The following is a 27,697-nucleotide window of genomic DNA, read 5'->3' on the forward strand; positions in this document are numbered from 1 at the left end:
ATTGGTTGCTGTGAAGCTTTGGATTGTTAGTGAGGATGGTGGAAGTCCCTATGTGAATGCAGATGCTGCGCCTGTTAATCTTAGAGATTGGTGAAGAGTTTGGGTCTCTTACCTTGGGTACAGCTGCCTGCAGTACCACATTGGTAATGGGCAGGGGTGAGGTGCCTGATCATGGAGATGACAATCACAAGCACATCCGGCCTTGCTGGAGGGCAGTCCTTCGCAAAGTGCAGCAGGATCCTGAAACCATTCTTGTCGTACGCAGTCACAGGGAGAACACTACCTGCAACACACATGCTGTAGTCACTAAATCACATCGTACAGGAGGAGGTTGTTCAGCCCATCATGGCCCTTTGAAAGAGTTAACCAACCCTCTGCTTTCCCCGCATATCGCTGCAAACGTTTCCCTCCAAGTGTTTATCCAATTCCCCCCTTTGAGAGTTCTTACGGAATCTGTTTCAACCTCCCTTTCAGGCAGCATCTTCCAGGTTACAACTTGCTGTAAAAAACATTTCCTAATATCACCTCTCGATCTGTCAACCTGAATATTGTAAATAGTGGCAGATTGTTGAACCATAGAAGGCATCGTAGCCAAGCTGGATCCTGCCAGGCAGGCAATGCTGGATAGCTGTCAGGAACAGAAACCCTGTACGAACTTGCTTCGTCCATGAGGAGTGCTGAATCTGTAGGCCCTCGGTAAAGACTAATTCAGTGCAGACCAAGTCAGGCAAAGAGGAAGGAAAAAATTATCAAAGGTAAAGTTCATTCCCTTGGACAGTTTTAATGCAAGAGAAAAGTATGATGACATTTAACCGGGTGCAGTAGAGTAAGGAAAATCTGTAATTTTTTTGAAATGTCTGCAGAGTCTGTACCTGTTGCTTGTGATTGGGGAAAAGGTATCATTGTTGTGTCGACGCTTTGTTATATTGTTTGTTGGTAATTTGCACTGGTTTAGATTTGTGTTAAAGTTTTTTTAAATTCGTTCCATCCCTAAATTGCCCTTGAACTGAGTGCAAGGCCATTTCAGAGGCACTTAAGAGTCAACCACGTTGCTGTAGATCTGGAGTCACATGTAAGCCAGATCAGGTAAAGGATGCAGATACTTTTCCCTTCAGGATATTAGTGAACCCGATGGGTTTTCACAACAATCGACAATGATTTCATGGTTACCATTAAACTTTTAATTCCAGATTTTTATTAAATTCAAATTTCACCATCTGCCATAGATGGGCAGCACGGTGGCACAGTCGGTAGCAGTGCTGCCTCACAGAACCAGAGACCAGGGTTCGATTCCAGCCTTGAGTGATTGTGTGGATTTTGCATGTTCTCCCCGTGTCTGCGTGGGTTTCCTCCGGGTGCTCCAGTTTCCTCCCACAGTCCAAATATGTGCGGGTTAGATGAATTGCCCCTTAGAGCCAGGGGGACTAGCTGGGGTAAATAGGTGGGGTTACAGGATGGGGCCTGGGTGGGATTGCTGTCGGCGCAGACTCAATGGGCCAAATGGTCTCTTTCTGCACTATAGAGATTCTATGATTCGAACTTGGGCCCCCGCCCCTCGAGCATTACCCTGGGTCTCTGGATTATTCGTCCAGTGACAATATCACTACGCTATCTCCTCCTCCCCGTAGAAGCTGCAAAGTGGGATTTTGTTGGCAATTTCTTAATTTGAGAATCATTCAGAAAGCTTGTTATTTTGGTTTCAAACAGGTATAGTAACACAAGGGCTCATGGCACTCATCTGTCCCAAATAAGCATGCATGTCCCTTTTTATTCAGGAATGGGTTCCGTGGGTAAATCTCCCACATTTACAGTTGAGCCACTCTGGGATTGCTGCTGAAGCATTCTGACAGGACAGTGTAGAATTAGATTTACCCTGTATCTAACTCCACGATGCACCTACCCTGGAGTGTCTGATGGGACAGAGTGGAGAGAGTTTTACTCTGTATCTAACCCCATGGTGTACGTGCCCTGGGAGTGTTTGATGGGGACAATTTAGAGGGAGCTTTACTCTGTATCTAACCCTGCGATGTATCTATCTGGGAGTTTTTGATAGGACAGAATAGGAGAATTACGCTCCATCTGTTATGTTGTGGCACTTCTATCGTTGTCAAGAGATTTCAGACTTTGTTAGGGACAAAAGGTATTTATTGATAAGAGAAGCTCGGTACAGGAGTTGCAGCTCTAGGCTGCTCTGGAGTTGTGCTCCAGTCTTTATGATGTTAACTACATGGCTGCGAGATGATTTCTCCCCGAGAGAGGACTTCACCCTCTGGGGTGGTCACTCACTGTCAGTTCCCTTTGGTCCATCAAGTCAGGTGACCCTCTTCTGCTGTGCTGTCTTAAAGATGTGGAGATGCCGGCGTTGGACTGGGGTAAACACAGTAAGAAGTTTAACAACACCAGGTTAAAGTCCAACAGGTTTATTTGGTAGCAAAAGCTCTAGAGCTCCGAAAGCTTGTGTGGCTTTTGCTACCAAATAAACCTGTTGGACTTTAACCTGGTGTTGTTATACTTCTTACTGTCTTAAAGAGACAGATGCCACATACACAACAGTATCTAACCACATGCTGTATGAGCCCTGGGAGTGTCTGATGGTTGGGTGAAAGATAAAGTTTTCCATTCCTTATAAGATTCACACAAATAAAAGGTTTGATAAAAACATTTCCAATATTATTCAATGAGTTTTCCTCCCTGACTGGTATTCCTGTGCTGCTGATTCCAGCACACCCATCCAAGACTCACTCTGAGGTCTACGTGCATAAGGTTGTCCAGCAATCATTAATGGCCCAGACATTGAAATAAAGAGGTTGCAGACAACTACAAATCATGAAGTGGTATGCTGAGGGGTGGGGAGGGAGAGTGGGGAGGGGAGTTGAGCGATAAACTTCAATCTCAAAATAGTGGGTACCTGCACAGAGTGGGAAAGAGGGGATCCGATTGGAGGAGCAGTGAGTGCAGGAAAGTCTCCAGCTTTCTAACATGGTCATTACACAGAAGGTTTCGAGTGAACACGGTCCAATCCAAAGCCTGTCTTGCACAGAGGCTGAAGATACTCACTTGGTTTAATCATCTCCAGAGGAACTGTCACATTGCTGAGCGACATGTCTGGAAAAGCACTTCGAAGAGGACTGGATGGCTGAGGGGAGAGTGAGCGGAACAGAGGGCTGCCAGGTGCTGCAGAAGGGGTACTGTACCCACTGCCCATTGGTGCCCCAGAGACAATGCCTGTCACACTAGAATCAGAAATAAAAGCAGGGTTATTTACCTTGTGATAGAATGTTCAACTCACATTCTGGCCTTTACCAGAGTCATTACCCCCCAAAATACCACCTTGTTCAGACAGGATAATCAGATTAAATGGGGTCATTTAAAAACAGAATCAACTTTGGCTACCAAAGACCCTCATCCTCCTCATGCACACCCTTCCACCATTCACCCCCTCCCCCCCACTACTCCCCTCCACCCTACCCCCCACCTATTCACCTCTTCCCCCTCTAACCATCCCTATCCTTCCATTACCTCCATCTTCACTCCCTCTGCCTTCAGCCCCTCTCCATCCAACCTTACCTCAATCCCACCTTCACCCGCTCCCCATTGAACCCCTTCCCTCCATATCACCTCACCCCCTCACGACCTCTCATCCCCATCACGGCCTCCCCATCCCCCCTCACGACCCCCCGATCCCCCCTCACGACCCCCCATCCCCCCTCACGACCCCCCCATCCCCCCTCACGACTCCCCCATCCTCCTCACGACCCCCCCATCCCCCTCACGACCCCCCCATCCCCCTCACGACCCCACATCCCCCTCACGAACCCCACATCCCCCTCACGAACCCCCCATCCCCCCCACGACCCCCCATTCCCCTCCACGACCCCCCATTCCCCTCACGAACCCCCCATTCCCCTCACGAACCCCCCCATCCCCCTCACGAACCCCCCCATCCCCCTCACGAACCCCCCCATCCCCCTCACGAACCCCCCCATCCCCCTCACGACCTCCCCATCCCCCTCACGACTCCCCATCCCCCTCACGACCCCCCATTCCCCTCACGAACTCCCCCATCCCCCTCACGACCTCCCCATCCCCCTCACGACCTCCCCATCCCCCTCACGACTCCCCACCCCCCTCACGACCCCCCATCCCCCTCATGACCCCCCCATCCCCTTCACGACCCCCCCATCCCCCTCACGACCCCCCCATCCCCCTCACGACCCCCCCATCCCCCTCACGACCTCCCATCCCTCCTCACGACTTCCCACCCCCCTCACGACCCCCCCATCCCCCTCACGACCTCCCCATCCCCCTCACGAACCCCCATCCCCCTCACGACCCCCCCATCCTCCTCACGACCCCCCCATCCCCCTCACGGCCTCCCCATCCCCCTCACGGCCTCCCCATCCCCCTCACGAACCCCCATCCCCCTCACGAACCCCCATCCACCTCACGAACCCCCATCCCCCTCACGACCCCCCATCCCCCTCACGACTCCCCCATTCACCCTTGTCCCTCCCTCATCCCTGCTTTCTCATCACTTCTTCCACATCTACAAAATACACATATGTGGAGGATTAAAAAAAGCACCAAAAAGCGCTTCAGTGGACACTGACGTACCCTTTGACCTCTCCGATAACCTTCTGACCAAGCATATCCAGCTCACGGAAGTTGTTGCTGAGCGTCTGTTGGATGCAGGGATTGGAATGCAGTGGGGCACCTGGAATCCTGGAGCCAAGGGAATGCGGCTGCAACATGGAGGCCAGGTTAGGCTGAGGCACACTGGAAATAGTGGGGGCCGTGTTCAACAGCTGAGGAATGGCTGGTGTGTGTGGAACCAGGGAGACCCCTGGGAACGGTAGGAGATGCTGAGCTTTGGACTGGCTTAATGTCCGAGGGACCGACGGTAACAGAGGCGTCATCGAGGAAACCTGCCCATCAGCAGCTGATGGCCCTGTGAAGGGGTTGAGAGCAATGGGTTCAGCCTGGAACAGAAAAAAGCTGTTACTGGAGACACAGCAGCAGGAAACAGCACCAAAACATCCATCAGGGTTACACACCAGGCCTGGGGTGGTGAAAGTAGCCAGAACATCCCAGAGCCAAAGAATGGGGAGGGTGGAGGCCACAGAGAAGGGTAATGACAGTAAGAGGAGAGTCCGAGGTCAGGAGGTGGTGGGGCCAGGGAAAGTGGGAATGGGGGAGGGTCAGAAAGGGGAGGGGGAATTGGGGAGAAGAGGGTTGGGGAGGGTCTTGCAGAGCACACTGCTGTACCTGAAAACTGTTCCACAGGGATCCTCCAGAGTCTTTGTCAATCTCGGAGTTTGATGGAGGATCATTCAGCCCTGAACAGGCACAAACAGAATTAATTTTCGGGTCGGAATGCTGACACGATTCAATGCAGAATTCACTTCAGAAATGACCCATCCACACCTACACCTCACTTTGCATAACCACTCCCAAACCCCACCCCCAAATCCAACCCCCATCCCAGAGGGAAGGCCCCGCTCTCATGCCCAGCCGGGCTAGAGTAGCTGTGATGGTCCAGTGTGCCCCGCAGTGAGTGCAGTGTCCGAAGGCCAACTCAGTCCTGGTCTGACCTGACAGAGCCAGCAGTTACTGGGTGATGATCAGGACCAACCCTGCATCCTTCGCCAGACTCAATGCAGCATCTCAGACTGATAACCTTGGTGGCACAGGGGACCATCCAGTCTCAGGTTATCAGACTTAGGAGAGGAATTGGCAAGGAATGACAGGCAGGGTAGTGGCATAGTGCAATGGGTCAGATATCGATCTTTCAGCTCTGGGAAACAGGATCAAATACAGGCTGTGTTGACAGACAGCATGCGACTGGCCTGTGTGCTGAATTAAATCAATGCACAATCAATGCCTTACCCAAGGTGTAGGTGGATGTCAGGCCAGAGCTCAGAGGAGAATTTCAGCCTCTAACACCCCTAGCTACAGTGGACCTGGTATCAATACTAGTTGCACAATATGGAAGCTGTTACACCCACCAATGGAAATTTGTCAAACTAATGCCAGGGACAAAGGCAAGGGAGCTTTACTCTGCATTGGACTCCCACTACAGTGTACGCTCCTCAGTATTTCTGAACTCAATCCAGGATTTCAGCCCATTGCTGCAACTTAATTCCCTCTTGATGATATTACACACAACTATTGAGCTCTCAGGTAAACCCTTGTTGCTGAGGCTCGAACAGGCTGAGGATCATTCACATCTATGAGCGTGCGGAATACAAGACACTGTACATTACCCAGTGAAAGCAGCTCCACATCCAGTAGTCCAATTGAACTGGGAGGTTGCTTGGCCACGTTTGACAGAGCGGCTGATCGGGAACCGGGATCGTTGGAGACATGTGGAGGAGGGGGGATGATGGGGAATACTGGTGCTGCAGTGGGATTGGTCTTTACTGATGGGACATCCAACCCTGCCAGGTCGATCAATGTTTCTGTGTTACTGGCTTCACTACTGACTGCAAGACACAAACAGGTGGTCAGTTCATCAAAGCAGCACAACAGACAGCTCACGCGAACTTTAAAATGCTGCTTTATCTGTTCGATTTTAAAATATTAATTTAAAAGTTACTTTACCAGCCAACTGCTTACTCCTTCTTCTGCTCACAGCTATGTGAGAAGGAAAAGGTCATGCATAGATAGATCAATAATCCCTAGGGTATAGATATTGCCCAAGGCTGGACTATACAACTGCAGTTCAGCACTGCAATAATGTTTGGATTATGGGCTCAAGCCTCTGGACTGGGACTTGAACTCATAATATTTCGTTGTACACATTGGTGCAAATGACGTAGATAGGAAGAGCAGGGGGATCCTACAAGAGCAATTCAGGGAGTTGGGAAATAGGCTAAAACGTAGGGCCTCCAGGGTGGCAATATCTGGGCTGCTCCCAATGCCTCGTGCCAGTGAGGCTAGGAATAGGGAGTTAGTACAATTGAACGCTTGGCTAAAGGACTGGTCCAGGAGGGAGGGCTTCATTTTCCTGGATCATTGGGAAGTTTTCAAGAGAGGATGGCACCTGTACAAGAAGGACGGGTCACAACTAAATTGGAAGGGCACGAATATCCTGGCTGGGAGTTTTGCTAGTGCAGTTCGGGTGGGTTTAAACTAATATGGCAGGGGGGTGGGGATCAAAAAATTAGGTCTACAAGTGTAGAGGCTGGGGATGAGCTTGCGGCCAGGACAAGGCTGGCAAAGAAGAAGAGCACTCTGGGGGAGGATGACCTCACTGGGCCTGGAGGTCTGGAGTGCATCTACTTCAATGCAAGGAGCGTAGCAGGTAAGACAGACCAACTTAAGGCCTGAATGCTCACAAGGAATTTGGATGTGGTTGCGGTGACAGAGACTTGGTTGAAAGAGGGACAGGGCTGGCAGCTGAATATTCCGGGGTACAAGTGTTTTAGGTGAGACAGATAAGGCGCCAAAAGAGGTGGGGGAGTAGCAGTATTAGTTAGAGAACATATTACAGCGGTGCAGAGGGAGGACAATTCAGAGGGGTCGTGTAACGAGTCACTGTGGATGGAGCTCAGAAACAGGACGGGCGCAGTCACTATGTTGGGGGTATACTACAGGCCCCCCAACAGCCCAAGGGAAGTGGAAGAACGGTTATGACAGGAGATAATGGATAGGTGCAGGAAAAATAGGGTTGTTGTAGTGGGTGACTTCAATTTCCCTGGTATCGACTGGAAATCGCTTAGAGCTGGGACTCTGAATGGGGAGGAATTTGTAAAATGTGTACAGGAAGGTTCTTTGGAACAATATGTAGATAGCCCGACTAGAGAGGGGGCTATACTGGACCTAGTACTGGGGAATGAGCCCGGTCAGGTCTTCAAAATTTCGGTAGGGGAACATGTGGCAAATAGTGACCACAATTCTGTTAGCTTTAGGATAGCGATGGAAAAGGATGAGTGGTGACCCAAGGGTAAGGTGTTGAATTGGGGGAAGGCTAACTTTAGTGGGATTAGGCAGAAATTGGCAGCTGTTGATTGGGAGAGGCTGTTTGAGGGTAAATCCACATCTGGCATGTGGGAGTCTTTTAAGGAACAGTTGTTAGGGCTGCAGGACAGGCATGTGCCTGTAAAAAGGAAGGATAGGAAGGGTAGGATTCGAGAACCGTGGATAACCAGGGAAATTGAGGGACTGGTCAAAAAGAAAAAAGAGAGGTGTACGTTAGGTCCAGGCAGCTAAAAACGGAGGGAGCTCTGGAGGAATACAAAGCAAGTAGGAAAGAACTCAAACGAGGAATTAGAAGGGCAAAAAGGGGTCACGAAATGTCCTTGGCAGACAGGATTAAGGAGAATCCCAAGGCATTTTATTCATACGTTAGGAACAAAAGGGTTGTCAGGGAAGAAATCGGACCTCTCAGGGACAAAAGTGGGAAATTATGCTTAGAGCCAAAGAAGTAGGGGAGATCCTAAATGAATACTTTGTGTCGGTATTCACAAAGGAGAGGGATGTGTTGACTGGGAGTGTCTCGGAGGGGAGTGTTGAACCGTTAGAGAAAATCTCCATTACAAGGGAGGAAGTGTTAGGTTTTTTAGAGAATATAAAGACTAACAAATCCCCAGGGCCTGATGGAATCTATCCAAGGCTGCTCAGGGAGACGAGAGATGAAATCGCTGGGCCTCTGATGCAAATCTTTGTCTCGTCACTGGACGCAGGTGAGGTCCCAGAGGATTGGAGGATAGCTAATGTTGTCCCGTTATTTAAGAAGGGTAGGAAGGATAACCCGGGAAATTATAGGTCGGTGAGCTTGACATCCGTGGTAGGGAAGTTGTTGGAGAGGATTCTTAGAGATAGGATGTATGCGCATTTAGAAAGGAATAAACTAATTAACGATAGTCAGCATGGTTTTGTGAGAGGGAGGTCATGCCTCACTAACCTGGTGGAGTTTTTGAAGAAGTGACTGGAATGGTTGACGAGGTCTTTTTCTGGCTGGAGGCCTGTGACTAGTGGTGTTCCGCAGGGCTCTGTATTGGGACCTCTGCTGTTTATGATTTATATAAACGATCTGGAAGAAGGTGTAACTGGGGTGATCAGTAAGTTTGCAGATGACACGAAATTGGCTGGACTTGCAGATAGTGAGGAACATTGTCAGAGGCTACAGATGGATATAGATAGGCTGGAGATTTGGGCAAAGAAAAGGCAGATGGAGTTCAATCCTGATAAATGCGAAGTGATGCATTTTGGTAGAGCTAATGTAGGGGGGAGCTATACGATAAATGGCAGAACCATAAAGGGTGTAGATACGCAGAGGGACCTGGGTGTGCAAGTCCACAGATCCTTGAAGGTGACGTCACAGGTGGAGAAGGTGGTGAAGAAGGCATATGGCATGCTTGCCTTTATAGGACGGAGCATAGAGTATAAAAGTTGGGGTCTGATGTTGCAAATGTATAGAATGTTGGTTCGGCCGCATTTGGAATACTGCGTCCAGTTCTGGTCGCCACACTACCAGAAGGACGTGGAGGCTTTAGAGAGAGTGCAGAGGAGGTTTACCAGGATGTTGCCTGGTATGGAGGGGCTTAGTTATGAGGAGAGATTGGGTAAACTGGGGTTGTTCTCACTGGAAAGGCGGAGGATGAGGGGAGACCTAATAGAGGTGTATAAAATTATGAAAGGCAAAGATAGGGTGAATGGTGGGAAGCTTTTTCCCAGGTCGGTGGTGAGGTTCACGAGGGGTCATAGGTTCAAGGTGAGGGGGGGAGGTTTAACACGGATATCAGAAGGACATATTTTACACAGAGGGTGGTGGGGGCCTGGAATGCGCTGCCAGGCAAGGTGGTGGAGGCGGGCACACTGGGAACGTTTAAGACTTATCTAGATAGCCACATGAATGGAGTGGGAATGGAGGGATACAAAAGAATGGTCTAGTTTGGACCAGGGAGCAGCGCGGGCTTGGAGGGCCGAAGGGCCTGTTCCTGTGCTGTATTGTTCTTTGTTCTTTATTTTAACTCAGAGGTGAGAGCGTTATTTACTGTACTGAGAATGAAAGAACATTATTCAGAATGCGGCCAGATGAAAAACGCCTGTGGTTTCAACCAGTTTACAAAATATACTTCTGCCCTCTGCATTATCAGTTGTGCCAGGTGCTGCCTGCAGACCCCAAGACCAGTGGGTAAGGAAGAGGACCCTAGATCAGTTTCACTGGGTATTGAACAAGTATGAGGGACTAAGATCTCACACTATATCTTTATGCTAAATATCGATATGTGCATTGCTATTTCTAAAATTTAAATCGAACAAAGAACATAATTCCATTAGTTTTAAGATGCTATAGAGAACGATAGGTCTGGCCCAAAAGTTAAAATTTTAAAATTGGGGCAAGGCCAATTTTGATGGTATTAGACAGGAACTTTCAAAAGTTAATTGGGGGAGTCTGTTGGCAGGCAAAGGGACGTCTGGCAAGTGGGAGGCTTTCAAAAGTGTGTTAACCAGAGTTCAGGGTAAGTGCATTCCTTTTGGAGTGAAGGGCAAGGCTGGTAGAAGCAGGGAATCCTGGATGGCTTGGGATATTGAGGCCCTGGTCACCAAGAAGGAGGCATATGACATGCATAGGCAGCTGGGATCAAGCGGATCCCTTGAAAAGTATAGAGAGTGTCGGAGTAGAGTTAAGAGAGAAATCAGGAGGGCAAAAAGGGACACGAGATTGCTTTGGCAGATAAGGCAAAGGAGAATCCTTTCTAAAAAGGGCAAAAGAGTAACTATGGAGAGAATAGGGCCTCTTAAGGATCAACAAGGTCATCTATGTGCGGATCCACAAGAGATGGGTGAGATCCTAAATGAATATTTCTCATCAGTATTTACTCTTGAGAAAGGCATGGATGTTAGGGAACTTGGGGAAATAAATAGTGATGTTTTAATGTTCATCCAGCAGAAGGAACTCTTCAGTTGCAGACAATAAAATAAAACAAAATTTACTCAAACTGATAAAATCAAAGGAAATGGTTTAATGAAGAAACTTCATTACTCCAACACTTGAGGCCTCACCCTGGGCCAAGCTCCCCACAATTTCCAACTGCTTCTTACTTATACGGAGTCAACTGGTCAGCTGACTATCACATCAGTTTGTCATTGGTTACATAGTTGATCGGCTGACCAGCTGACCCTCACAGCATGTTATCATTGAACACATTATAACAGATCCAATGTTACCATTGGTTACATTCTAACATTGAGGAGTGTACATAACACAGAGGTGGTGGTGCTGGAAGTCTTAAAGCGCATCAAGGTAGATAAATCCCCAGGACCTGATGAAGTGTATTCCAAAGACATTGTGGAAGGCTAGGGAGGAAATTGCAGGTCCCGTAGCAGAGATATTTAAATCATCGATAGCCACAGGTGAGGTGTCTGAAGGCTGGAGGAGGGAAAATGTAATGCCTTTGTTTAAGAAGGGCTGCAGGGAAAAGCCTGAGAACTACAGGCCAGTGAGTCTAATGTCTCTAGTGGGTAATTTGTTAGAAGGTATTCTGAGAGACAGGATCTACAGGCATTTAGAGAGGCAAGGACCGATTAGGGACAGTCAATATGGTTTTGTGAGTGGAAAATCAAGTCTCACGAATTTGATTGAGTTTTTTGAAGGGGTAGATGAGGGCAGTGCAGTCGACGTCTAAATGGACGTTAGCAAGGCTTTTGACAAGGTACCACATGGTAGGTTGTTGCATAAGGTTAAATCTCACGGGATCCAGGGTGAGGTAGCCAATTGGATACAAAATTGTCTTGATGACAGAAGACAAAGGGTGGTTATAGGGGTTATTTTTCAAACTGGAGACCTGTGACCAGCGGTGTGCTTCAGGGATCGGTGCTGGGTCCACTGTTATTTGTCATTTATATTAATGATTTAGATGAGAATTTAGGAGGCATGGTTAGTAAGTTTGCAGATGACACCAAGATTGGCGGCGTAGTGGACAGTGAAGAAGGTTATCTAGGATTGCAACGGGATCTTGATCAATTGGGCCAGTGGGCTGATGAATGGCAGATGGAGTTTAATTAAGATAAATGTGAGGTGATGCATTCTGGTAGATTGAACCAGGGCAGGACTTACTCAGTTAGCAATAGGGCGTTGGGGAGAGTTATAGAGCAAAGAGATCTAGGGATAAAGGCTCATAGCTCCTCGAGAGTGGAGTCACAAGTGGACAAGGTGAAGAAGGCATTCAGCACGTTTGCTTTCATTGGTCAGAACATTGAATACAGGAGTTGGGATGTCTTGTTGAAGTTGTACAAGACATTGGTAAGCCCACACTTGGAATACTGTGTACAGTGGTCACCCTATTATAGAAAGGATATTATTAAACTAGAAAGAGTGCAGAAAAGATTTACTAGGATGCCACGGGGACTTGATTGTTTGAGTTATAAGGAGAGGCTGGATAGACTGGGACCTTTCTCCCTGGAGCGTAGGAGGCTTAGGGGTGATCTTGTAGAGGTTTATAAAATAATGAGGGGCATAGATAAGGTAGTCAACATCTTTTCCCAAAGGTAGGGGAGTCTAAAATTAGAGGGCATAGGTTTAAGGTGAGAAGGGAGAGATACAAAAGGATCCAGAGGGGCAATTTTTTCACACAGAGGTTGGTGAGTGTCTGGAACAAGCTGCCAGAGGTAATAATAGAGGCTGGTACAATTTTGTCTTTTAAAAAGCATTTAGACAGTTACATGGGTAAGATGGGTATTGAGGGATATGGGCCAAACATGGACAATGGGACTAGCTTAATGGTAAAAACTGGGCAGCATGGACAAGTTGGGCCGAAGGTCCTGTTTCCATACTGTAAACCTCTATGACTCTATATAAAGACCTTTAATATAGTTGAACCTATGTCTGTCTGTGACCCCTCCCCACTCCACCCAAATAAAAAAAGGTACTTGGTAGTTTTGGGAAAACCTGCACCTCGTTATCTCTGAGGAGTCACTATCTGTGGACTATACAGCCCAAATTCAAAGAGAGCCGTACAAGGGCCATCTGCATTTAATAACTCAGGCTGGCCAGAAGGCAATGGATCATCTGCTAACCTTCTTTTAAATGTCTCGGCAATTTAAGTCCCTGGACCTTCTTTTCTCTATTCCTCGCTTCACTGTCTGTGGAGGTGATGCTGTGACACTACGTTTGTGTTTTGAGTGTGTGCAAATAAAGTAATCCTTTGAGTTCATCCTATCTCGAGTTTGATGTGGAGTTATTAATAGAAAATTGCATCGTAGAAAAGCCAAAGGGCTGGGAAATACGCCATTGCTTATAAAGAGGGAAACAAATCAAAGCACCTTCCCTGTTTACGGGCGGGTGGTGGGAAGAGAAATCTGAGGTGTTCAAATTAACCCACCCTCAGGTCCATAACACAAGTTACCTGATGGCCTTGGAGGTTCAGGCAAGTCAAGGTCCCCGTTTACAGCCTGTCCTTGAACAATCTTTTTGTAGGAGTTTATTGCACGGGAAAGATCATCGCTCGCTCGTAAAATGTCACCTGAAATAAAGTGGTAAAACCATTATAGATCAACCACGAATCCAATCAGGCGTTGCACAAGATTGAAGATTTTTTAATTAGTAACAATTTGAAACACAAACTTTACTGTTCCTAAATGTCATAACTTAGTTGTGTTCAAGTGTCAGGGTCGGCTGTGGGACCACTGCCTGTGCTTACTGCCGTCTATTGCTGTCAGCAGTCTGACCTCCTAAGAGTTGACCCACTCTCCTGTAGCTAGCTACTGGAACCGGAATATAACTGTTGGGGGTTACCATAGTTATCCCTTATGATTTGGATATCTGTCTCTTGCAGCACCCCATCTTCCGATTAAGCATATTACAGTCCTCAGGACTCAACATTGAGTTCTACGACTTTAGACTGTGACATTCTTCTCCATCTTGACCTTTTTTAAAAAATTCCAAACATTTCTTGTCCCAATGCAAAAACCCTCCACCCACTCCCGACTGGACCATCTGTCACTTGTTCTTTTTGCACTCTTCTGAAGATGCCATTACTACCTTTGCCCACATCTGAATGACAGCTCCTGGGATACGTTATGGAGGCTGCTGGTGCTATTGGTGGGGTGGCATGGTGGCTCAGTAGTTAGCACTGCTGCCTCACAGCGTGAGGGACCCGGGTTTGATTCCCGCCTTAGGTGACCATGTGGAGTTTGCACGTTCTCCTTGTGTCTGCTTGGGTTTCCTCCCACAGTCTAAAGCTGTGCAAGTTGGGTGGATTGGCCATGCTAAACTGCCCCTTAGTGTCCCAAGATGTATAAGTTAAGGGGATTAGCAGGGTAATTGCATGGCATTAAGAGAACGGGGCAGGGGTTGAGCGTAGGTAAGATGCTCTGTCGGAGAGTCTGTGCAGACACGATGGCCGAATGGCCTCCTTCTGCACTGTAGAATTCTATGATGATGGAACATTTCAGGTTTACTCTCAACAGGCCATTCGGACCTCTTGACCTTCCATTGAGAGGTCACAGAGGGGTGAATTTTATGTTGCATAAGCAGACAATTCCTGAACATTGCATCAATGCTTTCTGTGAAATGTCTGGATTTACTTTGCTCATGGACCTTAGACCTTGGACAAACACATCAGCCTCCTGAAGGTTTGGAATGTAAAATCAGTGTGTAACTGAGTTAGAATGACTCAGGTTGACCCGATGTGAGCTGGGCTGCAATCAAAGCAGCGGGCTGAGTTTTGAAAAGCAAAATACTGCGGATGCTGGAATCTGAAACAAAAACAGAAAGTGCTGGAAAATCTCAGCAGGTCTGGCAGCATCTGTGGAGAGAGAATAGAGCCAAATGTTTAGAGTCAGAATGACCCTTCGTCAGAGCTCAGCTGATGAAGAGACATCCTGACTTGAAACGTTGGCTCTATTCTCTCTCCACAGATGCTGCCAGACCTGCTGAGATTTTCCAGCCTTTTCTGTTGGATGAGTTTTGTAATTGGCCTCAGGATTTCTGGATAGTGTGCATGGGTGTGAGAATGGGTGTCAATTCTTGCACATGGTTGTGCGTGCTGGAGTAGCCATGCAAGAAAGCATTTGTGGGTGAGCGGTTGCGCATGTATGGGCACGAGTGTGTGGACAGCAAATATGCATGCATACGAATGTGGACGGACATGTATGTGGCTGCAAGTGAGCGTGTACGAGCAGGTGTGTGCAAGCTGATGTGTGTGAGCAGGTGTGCGCAAGTGGGTGGGCAAGTTTGTGCGCACGAGTCAGTCTGTATGGGGTGGGGGATGGATGGGGTTTGATATTCACCGATCATTTGTGAAAAGTGTGCATGGCCATCAAACGGTGATAAAATTGTGATGCCCCTCCAATGATGCAGAAGCTTGCTGACATTTGCATCTCAGCTGAAGAACAGTGCCTGGGCGAGGTGCAGGAGAGGACGAAAAGAACTTGAGTAAGAGTCAACACTTTTAAGTGGAGAAGTGTAGATAATGAGGGTGTGGGATTATCAGATCCAATCTTTTCACAGTCTGAAGAGAAAGCTTCATGACCCTACCTAAGCTGTTGTCATTGTCCTCGGTCTCACTCGCAAGTTTGAACAACGTCCGTCTCATCTTCTCACATCGGTCGTACAACTCCTGAAAAGCAGCAGAGTTTCCAATGTCACCTTCCTCGACAGAAGCTCACTGCACCCTCTGTACAACTGCATGCATTAAAGTAGTGCTTTTAATATTGAAAACCAACCCAACTTGCTTCGCAGAGGCATACTCAGACAAAAGATAGACATGGAGCCCAAGAAAGAAACATTTAGGAGGGGTGACCAAAGGTTTTGATTGAAGAAGGATGTTTTGAGTCGAGGGAGGGACGGTTAGGATGAAATTCCGGATGTAGCACAACTGCTAATGGTGATGAAAAACCAGTGAGACATCATAAAATACCCGAATCGGCGGCGGAACGGAGAGCTCAGAGGGGATGGAGGAAGTTACAGGGATAAAGAGGATAGAATAGGCCATGGAACAACTTAACATTGAGGACCACAAATTACTGGAGACATTGCGGGATTGGGACTGAGGCACAGAGTGGATGAATAGGATTTGGTGCGAGTTAGGATACGGGCAGTTGAGCACTGGATTAGTTAAAATTAATGAAACATAACAGATGAGATACTCGCCTGTCGTGCATTAGAATAGTCAAGTCTAACGGTAATAAAAACACAGATGAGGGTTTCAGCAGCTGATGAGCTGCAGCAGGACAGAGTAGGGTGAGGTGGAATTGATCCATCCTGGTGATGGAAAGGATTGTATGGTCAGAAGCTCATTTCAGGATTGAATATGACACCAAGCTTTCAAATGGTTTGATTCTGCCTCAGTCACTAGGTTGCAGGGAATGGAGGAGGCAAAGATTTCAGCCTTACCAACGTTTGACTTGTGGGCATTTCGGCTCATTGAATATTGGATGTTGGCTAAACAGTCAAACGGCAGTGGAGGGATCGAGCAAGGTGTCAGTGAAATGGAGTTAGGTGCCATCAATGTACATGCAGAACTTGAATTTTCGGACGATGTAGCCTAGATGATGGAGGGTTTTTCAATCATTATCTCAGATTTGAAAGGGAGGGAGAAAGAAGCGTTCAAACGCTTTGTCAAAGCTTTGACAAAGGGTCATCTGGACTCGAAATGTCAGCTCCTTTCTCTCCTTACAGATGCTGCCAGACCTGCTGAGATTTTCCAGCATTTTCTCTTTTGGTTTCAAATTCCAGCATCTGCAGTAATTTGCTTTTATCCAGTTGAGCAGATAGACGGCTACAGAAATATTAGGAAAATGGAGATCTTCATAATCTGTCTGAGCACTCAAGTTAAAAGAGTCAAAACAACTTATACACAGGCTATTTAGCCCATCAAATTAACAAGCCTAGGATGGTAATGGCAACAAGCAACTGACTGCACAGAACAAAGATCAATGCCTAAGTTTCTGCTATTTGCTCATGTTAGCCAGACAGCAGTAGGATTGCTAGAATTGGCCTCATAGATGAAAACATTGTAAAAGAGCCATGGTTCCTACTTCTGATCACTATTTCTGACTCCTGGAAGGTGTATCCGTGGATGAAAGGTTCAAGCATGATCCTTTTTGTCCTTTCTGCTGACATTCATTCTTTTGGGATGGCTATGTGTATGCGCGCTTGCCTTTATGTACGTGTGTGCGTCTGTCTGTCTGTGCAGGCGTGCGCTGGGTTTACCTGCACATGTGCATATGCCTGGGTCTCTCTAGAAGCGACTTTGTGCATGTGGGTCGGAGAGCGTGCCTGATGGGGTGAGCATTGGAATTCCAGATTAAATATGAGAAATAAAGCACCAGGTAGATTTTGGGGTGGGGTGGGGTCAGGATTACCGTCATCAGCTCTTTGTCTCCTTCTGTTGACTCCTCCTTGCTGTAATGAGCCAACATTTCATTCAACAGACGCACATTATTGTTCACCTCCTCCAGAGTGTTCAAACGCTTTGTTATTTTCTGCATTCGGGCTTCATCCTGTGGAAGGTACAGCAAAAGGAAATCTGAGCATTCACAGCCTCTACTCTGCTATACTGTAAACACACTTAACAATGCTGCTTAAAGCAAAGACCAACAATCAGCCAGGGATAACTCATGATATTTGTACATTTTGTCCAAATAATACAATAATTTGTTGCGATTATTGGGCTAGAGTAAAGCTTCCTCCATTTGTCCCCATCAAACGCTCCCAGGGCAGGTACAGCACAAGTTAGGTACAGAATAAAACTCTCTCTACACTGTACCTATCAAATACTCCCCCGGCAGAAGAGGACAGGGTTAGATGCAGGGTACTGACCATATTCTTCCCCTCTTTGAACCACAGCGAATCTTTCTATTCCACCCCTCATCCTTGCCCCCAAAGTCACAAATGACATCCTATGTAACTGTGACAAAGGTAACCTTTGCCTCCTTGACCTGTCTGTAGCCTTTGACACGGTTGACCACACCATCTTCCTCCAACACCTCTCCATTGTCATCCCTCTGGGTGGGACTGCTCTTGCCTAGTTCCATTCTTATCTAATTGCTGCCAGAGAATCACTTGCAATGGTTTCTCTTCCTGCTCTCACAACATTACCTTTGGTATCCCTCAAGGATCTATCCTTGGCCCCCTCCTATTTCTCATCTACATGCTGTCCCTCAGTGACATTATCTACAAAACAGTTCAGTTCCACATTAACACTCACCACACCCAGCTCCACCTCACTACTACCTCTCAACTCCTTGACTAATTTCCAGTCTGCTTGTCCAAAACCCACTACTGGATGAGCTAAAATTTCCTCCAACTAAATATTGGGAGGATTGAAGCCAACATTTTCAGATTCTGCCACAAGCTCCGCTCTTTAGCTATCAATTTAATCCCCATTGCTGTGAACTGAGGCTGAACCACACTGCTCACATTCTTTGTGTCCTATTTAACTCTGAGATGAGTTTCTGACCCAATATCCTCTCCACATAGCCCACCTGGCACCACCATCTGCCCTTGGTTCAGCTCAACCGTTGCTGAAACCCTCATTTGGCCTTCTTTACCTTGGCTATTCTAGCACAGCCTTCACCCAGCTTCCACCCTCTGTAAACTCAAGGTCATCCAAAACTCTGCTGCCCACATCCTAATTCTCTATTTACTCATGTTAGGAGATAGTCATCGACTTCAGGAAGCATAGCGGAGGACATGCCCCTGGCTACATCAGCGGGGACGAAGTGGAAGTGGTTGAGAGCTTCAAGTTTCTAGGCGTCAGATCATCAACAACCTGTCCTGGTCCCTCCATGCCAACGCTATCGTTAAGAAAGCTCATCAATGCCTCCACCTTCTCAGGAGGCGAAGGAAATTCGGCATGTCTGCTACGACTCTCACCAAGTTTTACAGATGCACCATAGAAAGCATTCTTTCTGGTTGTATCACAGCTTGGTATGGCTCCTGCTCTGCCCAAGAACCGCAAGGAACTACAAAGGGTCGTGAACGAAGCCCAGTCTATCACGCAAACCAGCCTCCCACCTATTGACTCTGTCTACACTTCCCGCTGCCTTGGAAAAGCAGCCAGCACAATCAGAGACTCCACGCACCCCGGACATTCTCTCTTCCACCTTCTTCCATCGGGAAAAAGATACGAAAGTCTGAGGACATGTACCAACCGACTCAAGAACAGCTTCTTCCCTGCTGCCATCAGACATTTGAGCAGACCTACCTCGCATTAAGTTGATCTTTCTCTACACCCTAGCTATGACTGTAACACATTCTGCACTCTCTCCTTTCCTTCTCTATGTACAGCATGCTTTGTCTATATAGTTCACAAGAAACAATACTTTTCATTGCGTACTAATACATGCGATAATAATAAATCAAATCAAAATCCCCATCTACCCACTTTTTCATTATGTCCCCATCTCCACTTACTCACTTTGCTGTCCTAACCACAAACTATTTTCTCATCTTTAACCTTTCCTTCCAGGAATCCATGCAATTCTCTGCTGCCTCTTAACTTGAATTTTTTCTCCCTCCCCTGCTCCCCAAGTAATATATTTCACATCTCATGTCCTATTGCATGAACAGTTTTCTGCCTGTCTTACTTCCTTACCTCTTTCACCATATTCTTAATCAATTTGTTGGCTTCTTGAAGGTCCTCTGGGTTTTTGCTCTTCAGTAACCTGGCTAATAACTGGGATAATACAAAAATGTGCACGTTCATTTTAAGTTCACATTAAGGTCTATTACACAAGAGCATTGCACAGGACAGCAAACCACTTCCAGAGTCTGAATTTTCCAATTTCACAGACCACTTTTAACACTGAGCACTCCAAGTTATAGAATCAATTGAACGCACCAAACAGCTGGAGTCAAGAAGCCACGGCTGACATCCTGCGGGATCTGTACAGACAGTATCCCCCTCAGACCCTCTGGGACAGTACCCCCCCAAACCCTCCGGGACTGTATCCCGACCCTCAGACCTTCCGGGACAGTACCCCCCCATATCGGTCCCTCCGGGACAAAAACCCCTTCCCCCTACCCTCGCTCCCTCTGGGACAGTACCCCCCCCGCCCCCGGTCCCTCTGGGGCAGTACCCCCCTTGGACCCTCCAGGACAGCATCCCCCTCCCCCGCCCAGTCCGAGCTGAATTTTTAAACTCAGATCCCTGATGTGAAACTTTTGTCAACATCCACCTATAGATACTATCTTTCCTACTGATGATTTGGCAACTTGATCAGGGATTTGAGGAATGGGAAGGGCTTTTTCCTTTGGTTGATGTTGATATGTGGGGATGTTGGTCACCAGTCAGATGATGCTCTGCTCCTACCTTCGATTTTTCATTGTCTTCAAATACTGCGTTTTTAGGATGAGTTGGGGGCGAGGGAATCAGGGTCCTATCAACTGGAATCTGTGGATCATGTTGCAAAATACCTGAAAGAAAATTGCAAGACATCAGATTCATATTCATCACAAAACTATTCATCAGTCTATTCACTCAGAGTTCACCAATAAACAGCGCAGCACAGACAGAAAATACTGCAGCAATGCAACATGGTAAAGAGGGAGACCGATCCCCACACACCAGTCTCTCAGGTGGAGGTCCTTTGTACAGACTGCTTCCACAAAGCCCGCCCAAAACACTGACCTCTCCTTTTAGGTGCCGACAGACCTGCTGCTGTAGAACCAACAAGTCAGACAGACTCTGCTGGTAACCGGAGTGTGTGACCGAGCTGGGCTTGGGGAGAGCAAGTCTCAAGAAATTTGTCCTGCCTGACGGTATTCAGTGACTCCTGAGAAAGCGTGTCAGAATTGGATCGGGTATTGATGCCTCCCATATGACATGTCATCAAGGACCATGTATGAATACTGGCCACTGGGCAAGTTGGGAGAGGGTTGATTCCGGCCATGGATCCCAATCCCAGTAATGGTCAATGTTTCAACACCAAGAATAAAGGGCACTGAAGTAAAGGGACACTGACTCTGGAAAGCAAGTCCCTGGCTTCATACCTACAGACTGGTACAGCAAACCTCAGCCAAATCTTTTACCAAGTACCCTATCCATATACCCATTTTTTCTATTCTATAAATTTCACACATCTTTGTAATTTGCTTGTGGATTTGATCCTTCCCACTAGTTGACGGCCTATAGTCTGCACCGAGCAATGTAACTGTACCTTTCTTTTGTTCCTTAGCTTTAGGCAAATTGATGCTGTGTTGACCCCTCTGGGACATCCTCTTTCTCCAGCACTGCAGTGTTCTCCTTTATTAACACTACCACCCCTTCCCCGTTTCTCCCTTTCCTGACAGCAAAGCATTTAATCTCCAGAATGCTCTTTCTGGCTCTTAATTACGGAAATCTTCAACTTATATTCAATTAATACAATTTCATTTCTTTAACATGGAGAATGACACCGGTTTCAGGACAAACTCTTCACACCTTGTTTCTTTAACATCTGGTAAGCATCTTTGATTTTGATTTCCTCTGGGAGAGCGACTGTCCAGCTGTACAGCAATTCAATCACTTTTGTTTTGACCTTTTCAGATACTCTGTCTCCTAAATACTGAAAAAGAAAGAAATTAAAATGAAATAAAATGAACACAGGAACAGGAGGCCGCCATTCAGGCCTGGTCTGTCATTTGGTGAGATCATGATTGATCTGTACCTTAATCCCATTCACCTGCCTTTGCTCCATAACCCTCAATACTCTTACTCAATGTCCATCTTGGAAGCTCCAACTGAGCCCCAGAATCCACTGCGGGACAGAGTTCCACATGCCCACTACCCTTTGTACGAAGATGTGCTTCCCAAATTCACCCCTAAATGATCCAGCACTAATTTTAAGATGGTGCCCCCTTGGTTTTGATTTCCCCAGCCAGAGGAAATTGTTCTTCCATATCTATCCAACTGAATCCAGTTAACATTTTAAATACCTCAATCAGATCAGCCCTCAATCTCCTATATTCAAGTGGTAAGGAATGGAAGATGTCATGAGGATATCAGCATTCTTAGAAAAGAACACATGCTGCTGTAGAAAATTCTCCTGAACACAATCTTAAGAACTCTTGTCCTTTACACTATCCCAGTCCATATTCAAATAATTTCCCCATTTTTTCTATTCTATAAATTTCACACATCTTTGTAATTTGCTTGTGGATTTGATCCTTCCCACTAGTTGACGGCCTATAGTCTGCACCAAGCAATGTAACTGTACCTTTCTTTTGTTCCTTAGCTCGAAGGCAAATTGATGCTGTGTTGACCCCTCTGGGACATCCTCTTTCTCCAGCACTGCAGTGTTCTCCTTTATTAACACTACCACCTCTTCCCCGTTTCTCCCTTTCCTGACAGTGATGCATTTAATCTCCAGAATGCTCTTTCTGGCTCAAAGTTACTGAAATCTTCAACTTACATTCAATTAATACAAATCTTTGCAGAGAGCATTACCACTTGTTACAAGTATTAGACATAGAACCCTACTGTGCAGAAGGAGGCCATTCAGCCCATCGAGTCTGGACTGACCATAGTCCCACCTACCGAACCCCATGCATTTACGCTAGCTAGTCCACCTGAAACTAAGGGGCAATTTAGCATGGCCAATCCACCTAACCCACACATCTTTGGACTGCAGGAGGAAACTGGAGCAGCCGGAGGAAACCCACGCAAACACAGGGAAAATGTGCAAACTCCACACAGACAGTGACCCAAGCAAGGAATCAAACCCAGGTCCCTGGTGCTGTGAGGCAGCAGTGTTAACCACTGTGCCGCCTCATTGATGAGTGTGTGCCAGTCATTTGTCTGAAGCTGTGACACACTCTGTTGCTCACTGCCTCTCTGAGTGTCAATATGTTGCACACAGGTGCTGGGAAACTCACCTTCGGGGAAACCACTTTGATTAGTTCATTCAGGAATCGGAACTTTCCAACTTCATTGTGAAATCTCCGTCCACAATTCTTCATACAAGCTTCTAACACCTAGATTCAACAAAAATGGTAGCATCACTGCACAGGATGCCGGTTGCACATCAGCTGCTGCACAGCATTCAACATCACAACAACAAAAGGTGCTAATGTTTACAGGTGTGGACATGGAGAATGTAACACTTCCTGACTTTCTATGGAACCTCTCTCAGGTCCCCAAGCAAGAGACTGGCTTTACAACAGCTGTTACTGAAGTGCAGGCTCACAATTAGCTGTATAGGGATAGTCTTATATTGACATCCAGCCCCAGGAAAGTGCTGAGGCGGTTTTCTCAATTCACCACTGGCACGACAATGCAATTGGGCCTGCTGCAGGCCCAGTGAAACTAAGCCCTGACATTTTCACTCCCGTAAGAGAGGGTCTGAACTGTGCTGTGATGTGGAGTCTGCAATGTACAAAGAGTGTGCTCCCAGCAGTGAGTACCCTGTTCCTCCACTCTCACACAATGCGGATACATTACAAAACACTGAAGTGCAGACTGGATGTAGAATCCAATACTCACTGTAAGGGTTTGCACTGCCTCCCACTCCTGAGGAGACTGGATTTTATGAGCCAGCAGCCTGACAGCAATCTGTGGCCTGGTAAGAGAAATGAAAGGCTGAAATAACACAAAACGATTACCTTTTCACTAGCAGAATGTAGGCATGACTCTTTCCCAAAGCCAAGGAGGGTCCATCCTAGAGTGGATTCTGCATATCTATCCCAAACGTGAGGAACATGTCCAATCAGAATCAAAGACAGTGGGGTCTCCCGGAACAGACAGAGACCCTTCTCAGCCTGCAACATACAGTGAGATTCCTCCCCCACCGCCTGAGGTGTGCAGGGAGCTCGTGTGGTCCGGGGGCGGGCAGGGAATCTGTGTGGCCCAGGGGCGGACAGGGAGCCGGTTCAGTCTCCTGCATTAGTGATTTTAATAGTAAATTTAAATTGATGCCAGGATCCCAAGACAGTGCTATGGATAAACATTGCTCAGTACCTGCATACTGCTGGTGTTAACAGGTCAAGTGGAGGAGGCCATGTTTCTCACTCCTTCCAACAACTACCCAATGCACATTAACAGTAGGGAGGTGCTGATGTGTTTATTGTAAGTGTCTGTATTTGGGTAAACCTGATGCATTGTGTTCCCCATCACCATCATTGATCAGCAACTACACTGCACAGTGAGACAGTAAAGGCAAATGTTTCTTCCAGAAACTGGGCAGCAACATGTTCCTGCGCATAGATTCCTGCAGCTGAATCTTGCCATGGTAAGAAAAGTCTGCAAATCATTAAACTCCTTTGTTGTTACACAGTTTAAATCACTCCTAAACTCTAAAGGGTGGCAAATCACTTTTTTTATCTGCAATAAATAAAACCGTTGGATAAAAATATTGTACAACACTGAAACATTTGTGTACACACCCTTCTAGCTCCTTGTTGACTTGGTCACAGAAGCCGATGATGTACTCCCAATCTTCCTGTCGATTTGCAGGATTAGTGGCTTTATCTGTAGGGACAGAAGAGGTGTGAACAATTATCGTACTCCGAGTTACCCGACAGGTACTGGAGAGTACTTTAACCACCCAGCACTGGGTAATTGACCACAAATAATCATTTTTGTGTGTGAACAAACTCAAAACATTCCAGTTTGAGGTTCAATATTAGAAACATTATCATGCACTTCCTCCACGGACACTGAATGTTTGCAACATTTTCGGTTTTTGTACCAGACATGTTATTCACACTGCTTCAGTACAGAAAAATAAACCACAATTCACTCTCAGGCTTCAATCCTGTGCGTCAGATATGGTGTAATTAATATCTACATTTCCACAATAATGTAGTGATGCTTGTTCTGGGTAAGAAACCCAGAGGACACAAACTCCAAGATTAGTACATTTGCAGCCACCTTCAGCCAGAAGTGCCGAGTGGATAATCTACGATGGCTTCCTCATGAGGTCCTCAGCATCACAGATGCCAGTCTTCAGTCAATTTGATTCACTCCATGTGATATCAAAAAACAGCTGAAGGTACTGGACACAAAAGGTTATGGGCCCTGACAATATTTTGGCAATTGAACTGAAGGCTTGTGCTCCAGAGTTTGCCAGGCCCCTAGCCAAGACATTCCAGCACAACCACAACACTAGCATCTAACCAACAACGTGGAAAATTGTCCAGCTATATTCTGTTCACTGAAAGCAGGACAGATCCAACACAGTCAATTACCGCCAATAGTCTACTCTCGATCATCAGCAAGGTGGTGGAAGGGGTTGTCAACAGTGCAATCAACTAACATACTCAGCAATAGCCTGCTCACTGATGCTCAGTTTGGGTTCCATTAGAGTCACTTTGCTCACTGACCTCATTACAGCCTAGGTCCAAACATGAACAAATAGCCGAACTCCAGAAGTGAGAAGAGACATCAAGGCAGCAATTGACCGAGTATGGCATCAAGGAGCCCTCGCAAATTTAAGTCAATGGGAACTCTCCACTGGTTGGAATCATAACTAGCACAAAGAAAGATGGTTGTTGGAGATCAATCATCTCAGTTTCAGGGCATCACTGAAAAAATTCTTCAGGATAGTGTCCGAGGCTCAACCACCTTCAGCTGTTTCAACAATGACTTTCCTTCCATCATAAGGTCAGAAGTGGGGATATTTGCTGATCACACCACTCATGACTCCTCAGCTACTGAGTAGGCTGTGTCCAAATGCAGCAAGATCTGGATAACAGCCAGACTTGGGCTGATAAGTAAAACTCATGTCACACAACTGCCAGGTAATGACCACCTCCAGCAAGAGAAAATCTAATCAGCTCTCCTTGAGATTCAATGGCACCACTATAGCTGAATCCCCAATTGCCAAAATCCTGGGGATTACCATTAACCCACAACTGAACAAAACATACCATATAAATACTGTGGCTACAAGAGCAGATCAGAGTATAGGAATTTTTACAGAGTATAAAACTCACCTCCTGACTCCCAAAGCTTGTCCACCATCTACAAGGCATTAGTCAGGACTGCTTTGGAATACTCTCCCCTTGCCTGGAAGATTGCAGCTCCAACAATACTCAATAAACCTGACACAATCCAGGACAATGCAGCCTGTTTGATTTCCATTCACTCCCTCCACCACCGAAACACCACGGCAACAAGGTGTACCATCACAAGATGCACTGTTATGCATTGTTACACCGTGACAGGCCTGTCCCACCAGCTTTGCACCCCAGTGCTGTATAGCAACAGACCTGTTCTTATCAAGGCTTCTATGACAGCACCTTCCAAACCTGTGACTTCTACCACCTAGAAGGATAAAGGCAGCAAACAGCGAATAGTCCAAATGCAACATACCTTGACTATATCCAGGTTTGGCCTGACAAGTGGCAAGTGACATACGCACCACATCAATGTACGGTCAACATAATCACCTGCAAGTTCCTCTCTGAGCCACACACCATCTGTCTTGGAACTATATCACGTTCCTCCACTGTCAGTGGGTCAAAAACCTGGAATTCCTTCCCTAACAACACTGTGAGTCAACCTATACAACATCGACTACAGCAGTTCAAGGAGATAACTCACCGGCACCTTATCAAGAGCAATAGGGGTGGGCAATAAATTATGGCCAAACAAGCAACATCCAAATCCAATAGAAAGAACAATAAAAAGGAATAGTGCCCTGGGTTTATATCGTGACATATCTGCCCTCCAATACTGTAATCCAGTGTTAAAGTGACAGATCTGTCTCCACCAATGCTGTACCCCAGTGTTAAAGTGACATATCTACCCTCCAGTACTGTACCCCAGTGTTAAAGTGACAGATCTTTCCCCTCCGCTACAGTACCCCAGTGTTAAAGTGACAGATCTGTCGCCCCCAGTACTGTACCCCATGTTACACAGTGACATATCTATCCACTGTTACTATACACCAGTGTTATATAGTAACAGACAGACCTGTCACCACCAGTGCTGCAACCCAATGTTATACAGTGAGAGATCAGTTCCCTCACTGCTGTATGCCAGTGTAACACAGTGAAATATCCGTCCGTACCAGTACTGTACCCCAATGTCACACAGTGACAGGCCAATAACCATCACTACTGTATCCCAGTGTTTATACATTAACAGACCTGTCTCCATCAGTACTGTATGCCAGTATTATACAGTGAGAGCTGCCTGCCCCAGTGCTATGGCAGTGACAGACCTGTCCCCAGGAGCACTGTACCCCAGTGTTAATCACTGACAGCCCTGTCCTCGCTGCTCTGTGCACACTCCCCTCTCCCTCCGCACTCACTCAGCCAGGACTCCAGGCTCTCCCCCTCCGCCATGTTGTCCCAAATCTCGGGGAATCTCGCGGTTGCCGGGTGTTTGAGAGATATCGCGAGACTTTACTGAGGAGAGGGGGCGGGGCTGGTGTGGGGGTCAGGTGTCAGAGGGTTAACACTGAGGCAATGTCAGTGCTTAGAGGGGAGGGTCTAGGGATGAGGGAGACAAGAGATGGGGGTGTCTGGAGTTAGAGTGTTTGGGGGATGGAGGGAGGAATTGCAGCATGACAGTGCTGTCAGTTCACAAAGCTGGTTTCAGGATCCTTCTTCAAATGTATTTCCAATGCCAAGCTCTCCTCCTCCACCTAAATTATAATCCTCTATAATAGTCAGAAAATATGTGTTGCCTGTAGAGCGTGTTTGAAGAATGCTTTGATGAAACATGTCTTTGTTTACAGGATGTGGGGATGCCAGTGTTGGACTGGGGTAAACACAGTCAGAAGTTTAACACCAGGTTAAAGTCCAACAGGTTTATTTGGT

At 46.8% G+C, this 27,697-nt stretch overlaps 1 protein-coding gene across 1 annotated transcript; it reads right to left on the minus strand.

The window, feature by feature from the left end:
* Positions 1-112: 112 nt before the first annotated feature.
* On the minus strand, positions 113-27,244 carry LOC144487677 (ADP-ribosylation factor-binding protein GGA3-like; the record flags this gene model as incomplete). The annotated part of the gene is given in 16 exon segments (XM_078205759.1): positions 113-166; positions 168-283; positions 3,058-3,233; positions 4,615-4,979; positions 5,266-5,336; positions 6,264-6,482; positions 13,353-13,469; positions 15,485-15,566; positions 17,314-17,451; positions 19,548-19,628; positions 20,265-20,368; positions 21,375-21,498; positions 22,808-22,906; positions 23,415-23,490; positions 24,314-24,398; positions 27,187-27,244. Coding segments are annotated over 16 exon segments (1,941 nt in total), but the record flags the coding sequence as incomplete, so codon positions are not given.
* Positions 27,245-27,697: the final 453 nt, after the last annotated feature.

Source organism: Mustelus asterias, unplaced genomic scaffold (genome assembly GCF_964213995.1).
Source record: "Mustelus asterias unplaced genomic scaffold, sMusAst1.hap1.1 HAP1_SCAFFOLD_971, whole genome shotgun sequence".
Taxonomy (NCBI): domain Eukaryota; kingdom Metazoa; phylum Chordata; class Chondrichthyes; order Carcharhiniformes; family Triakidae; genus Mustelus; species Mustelus asterias.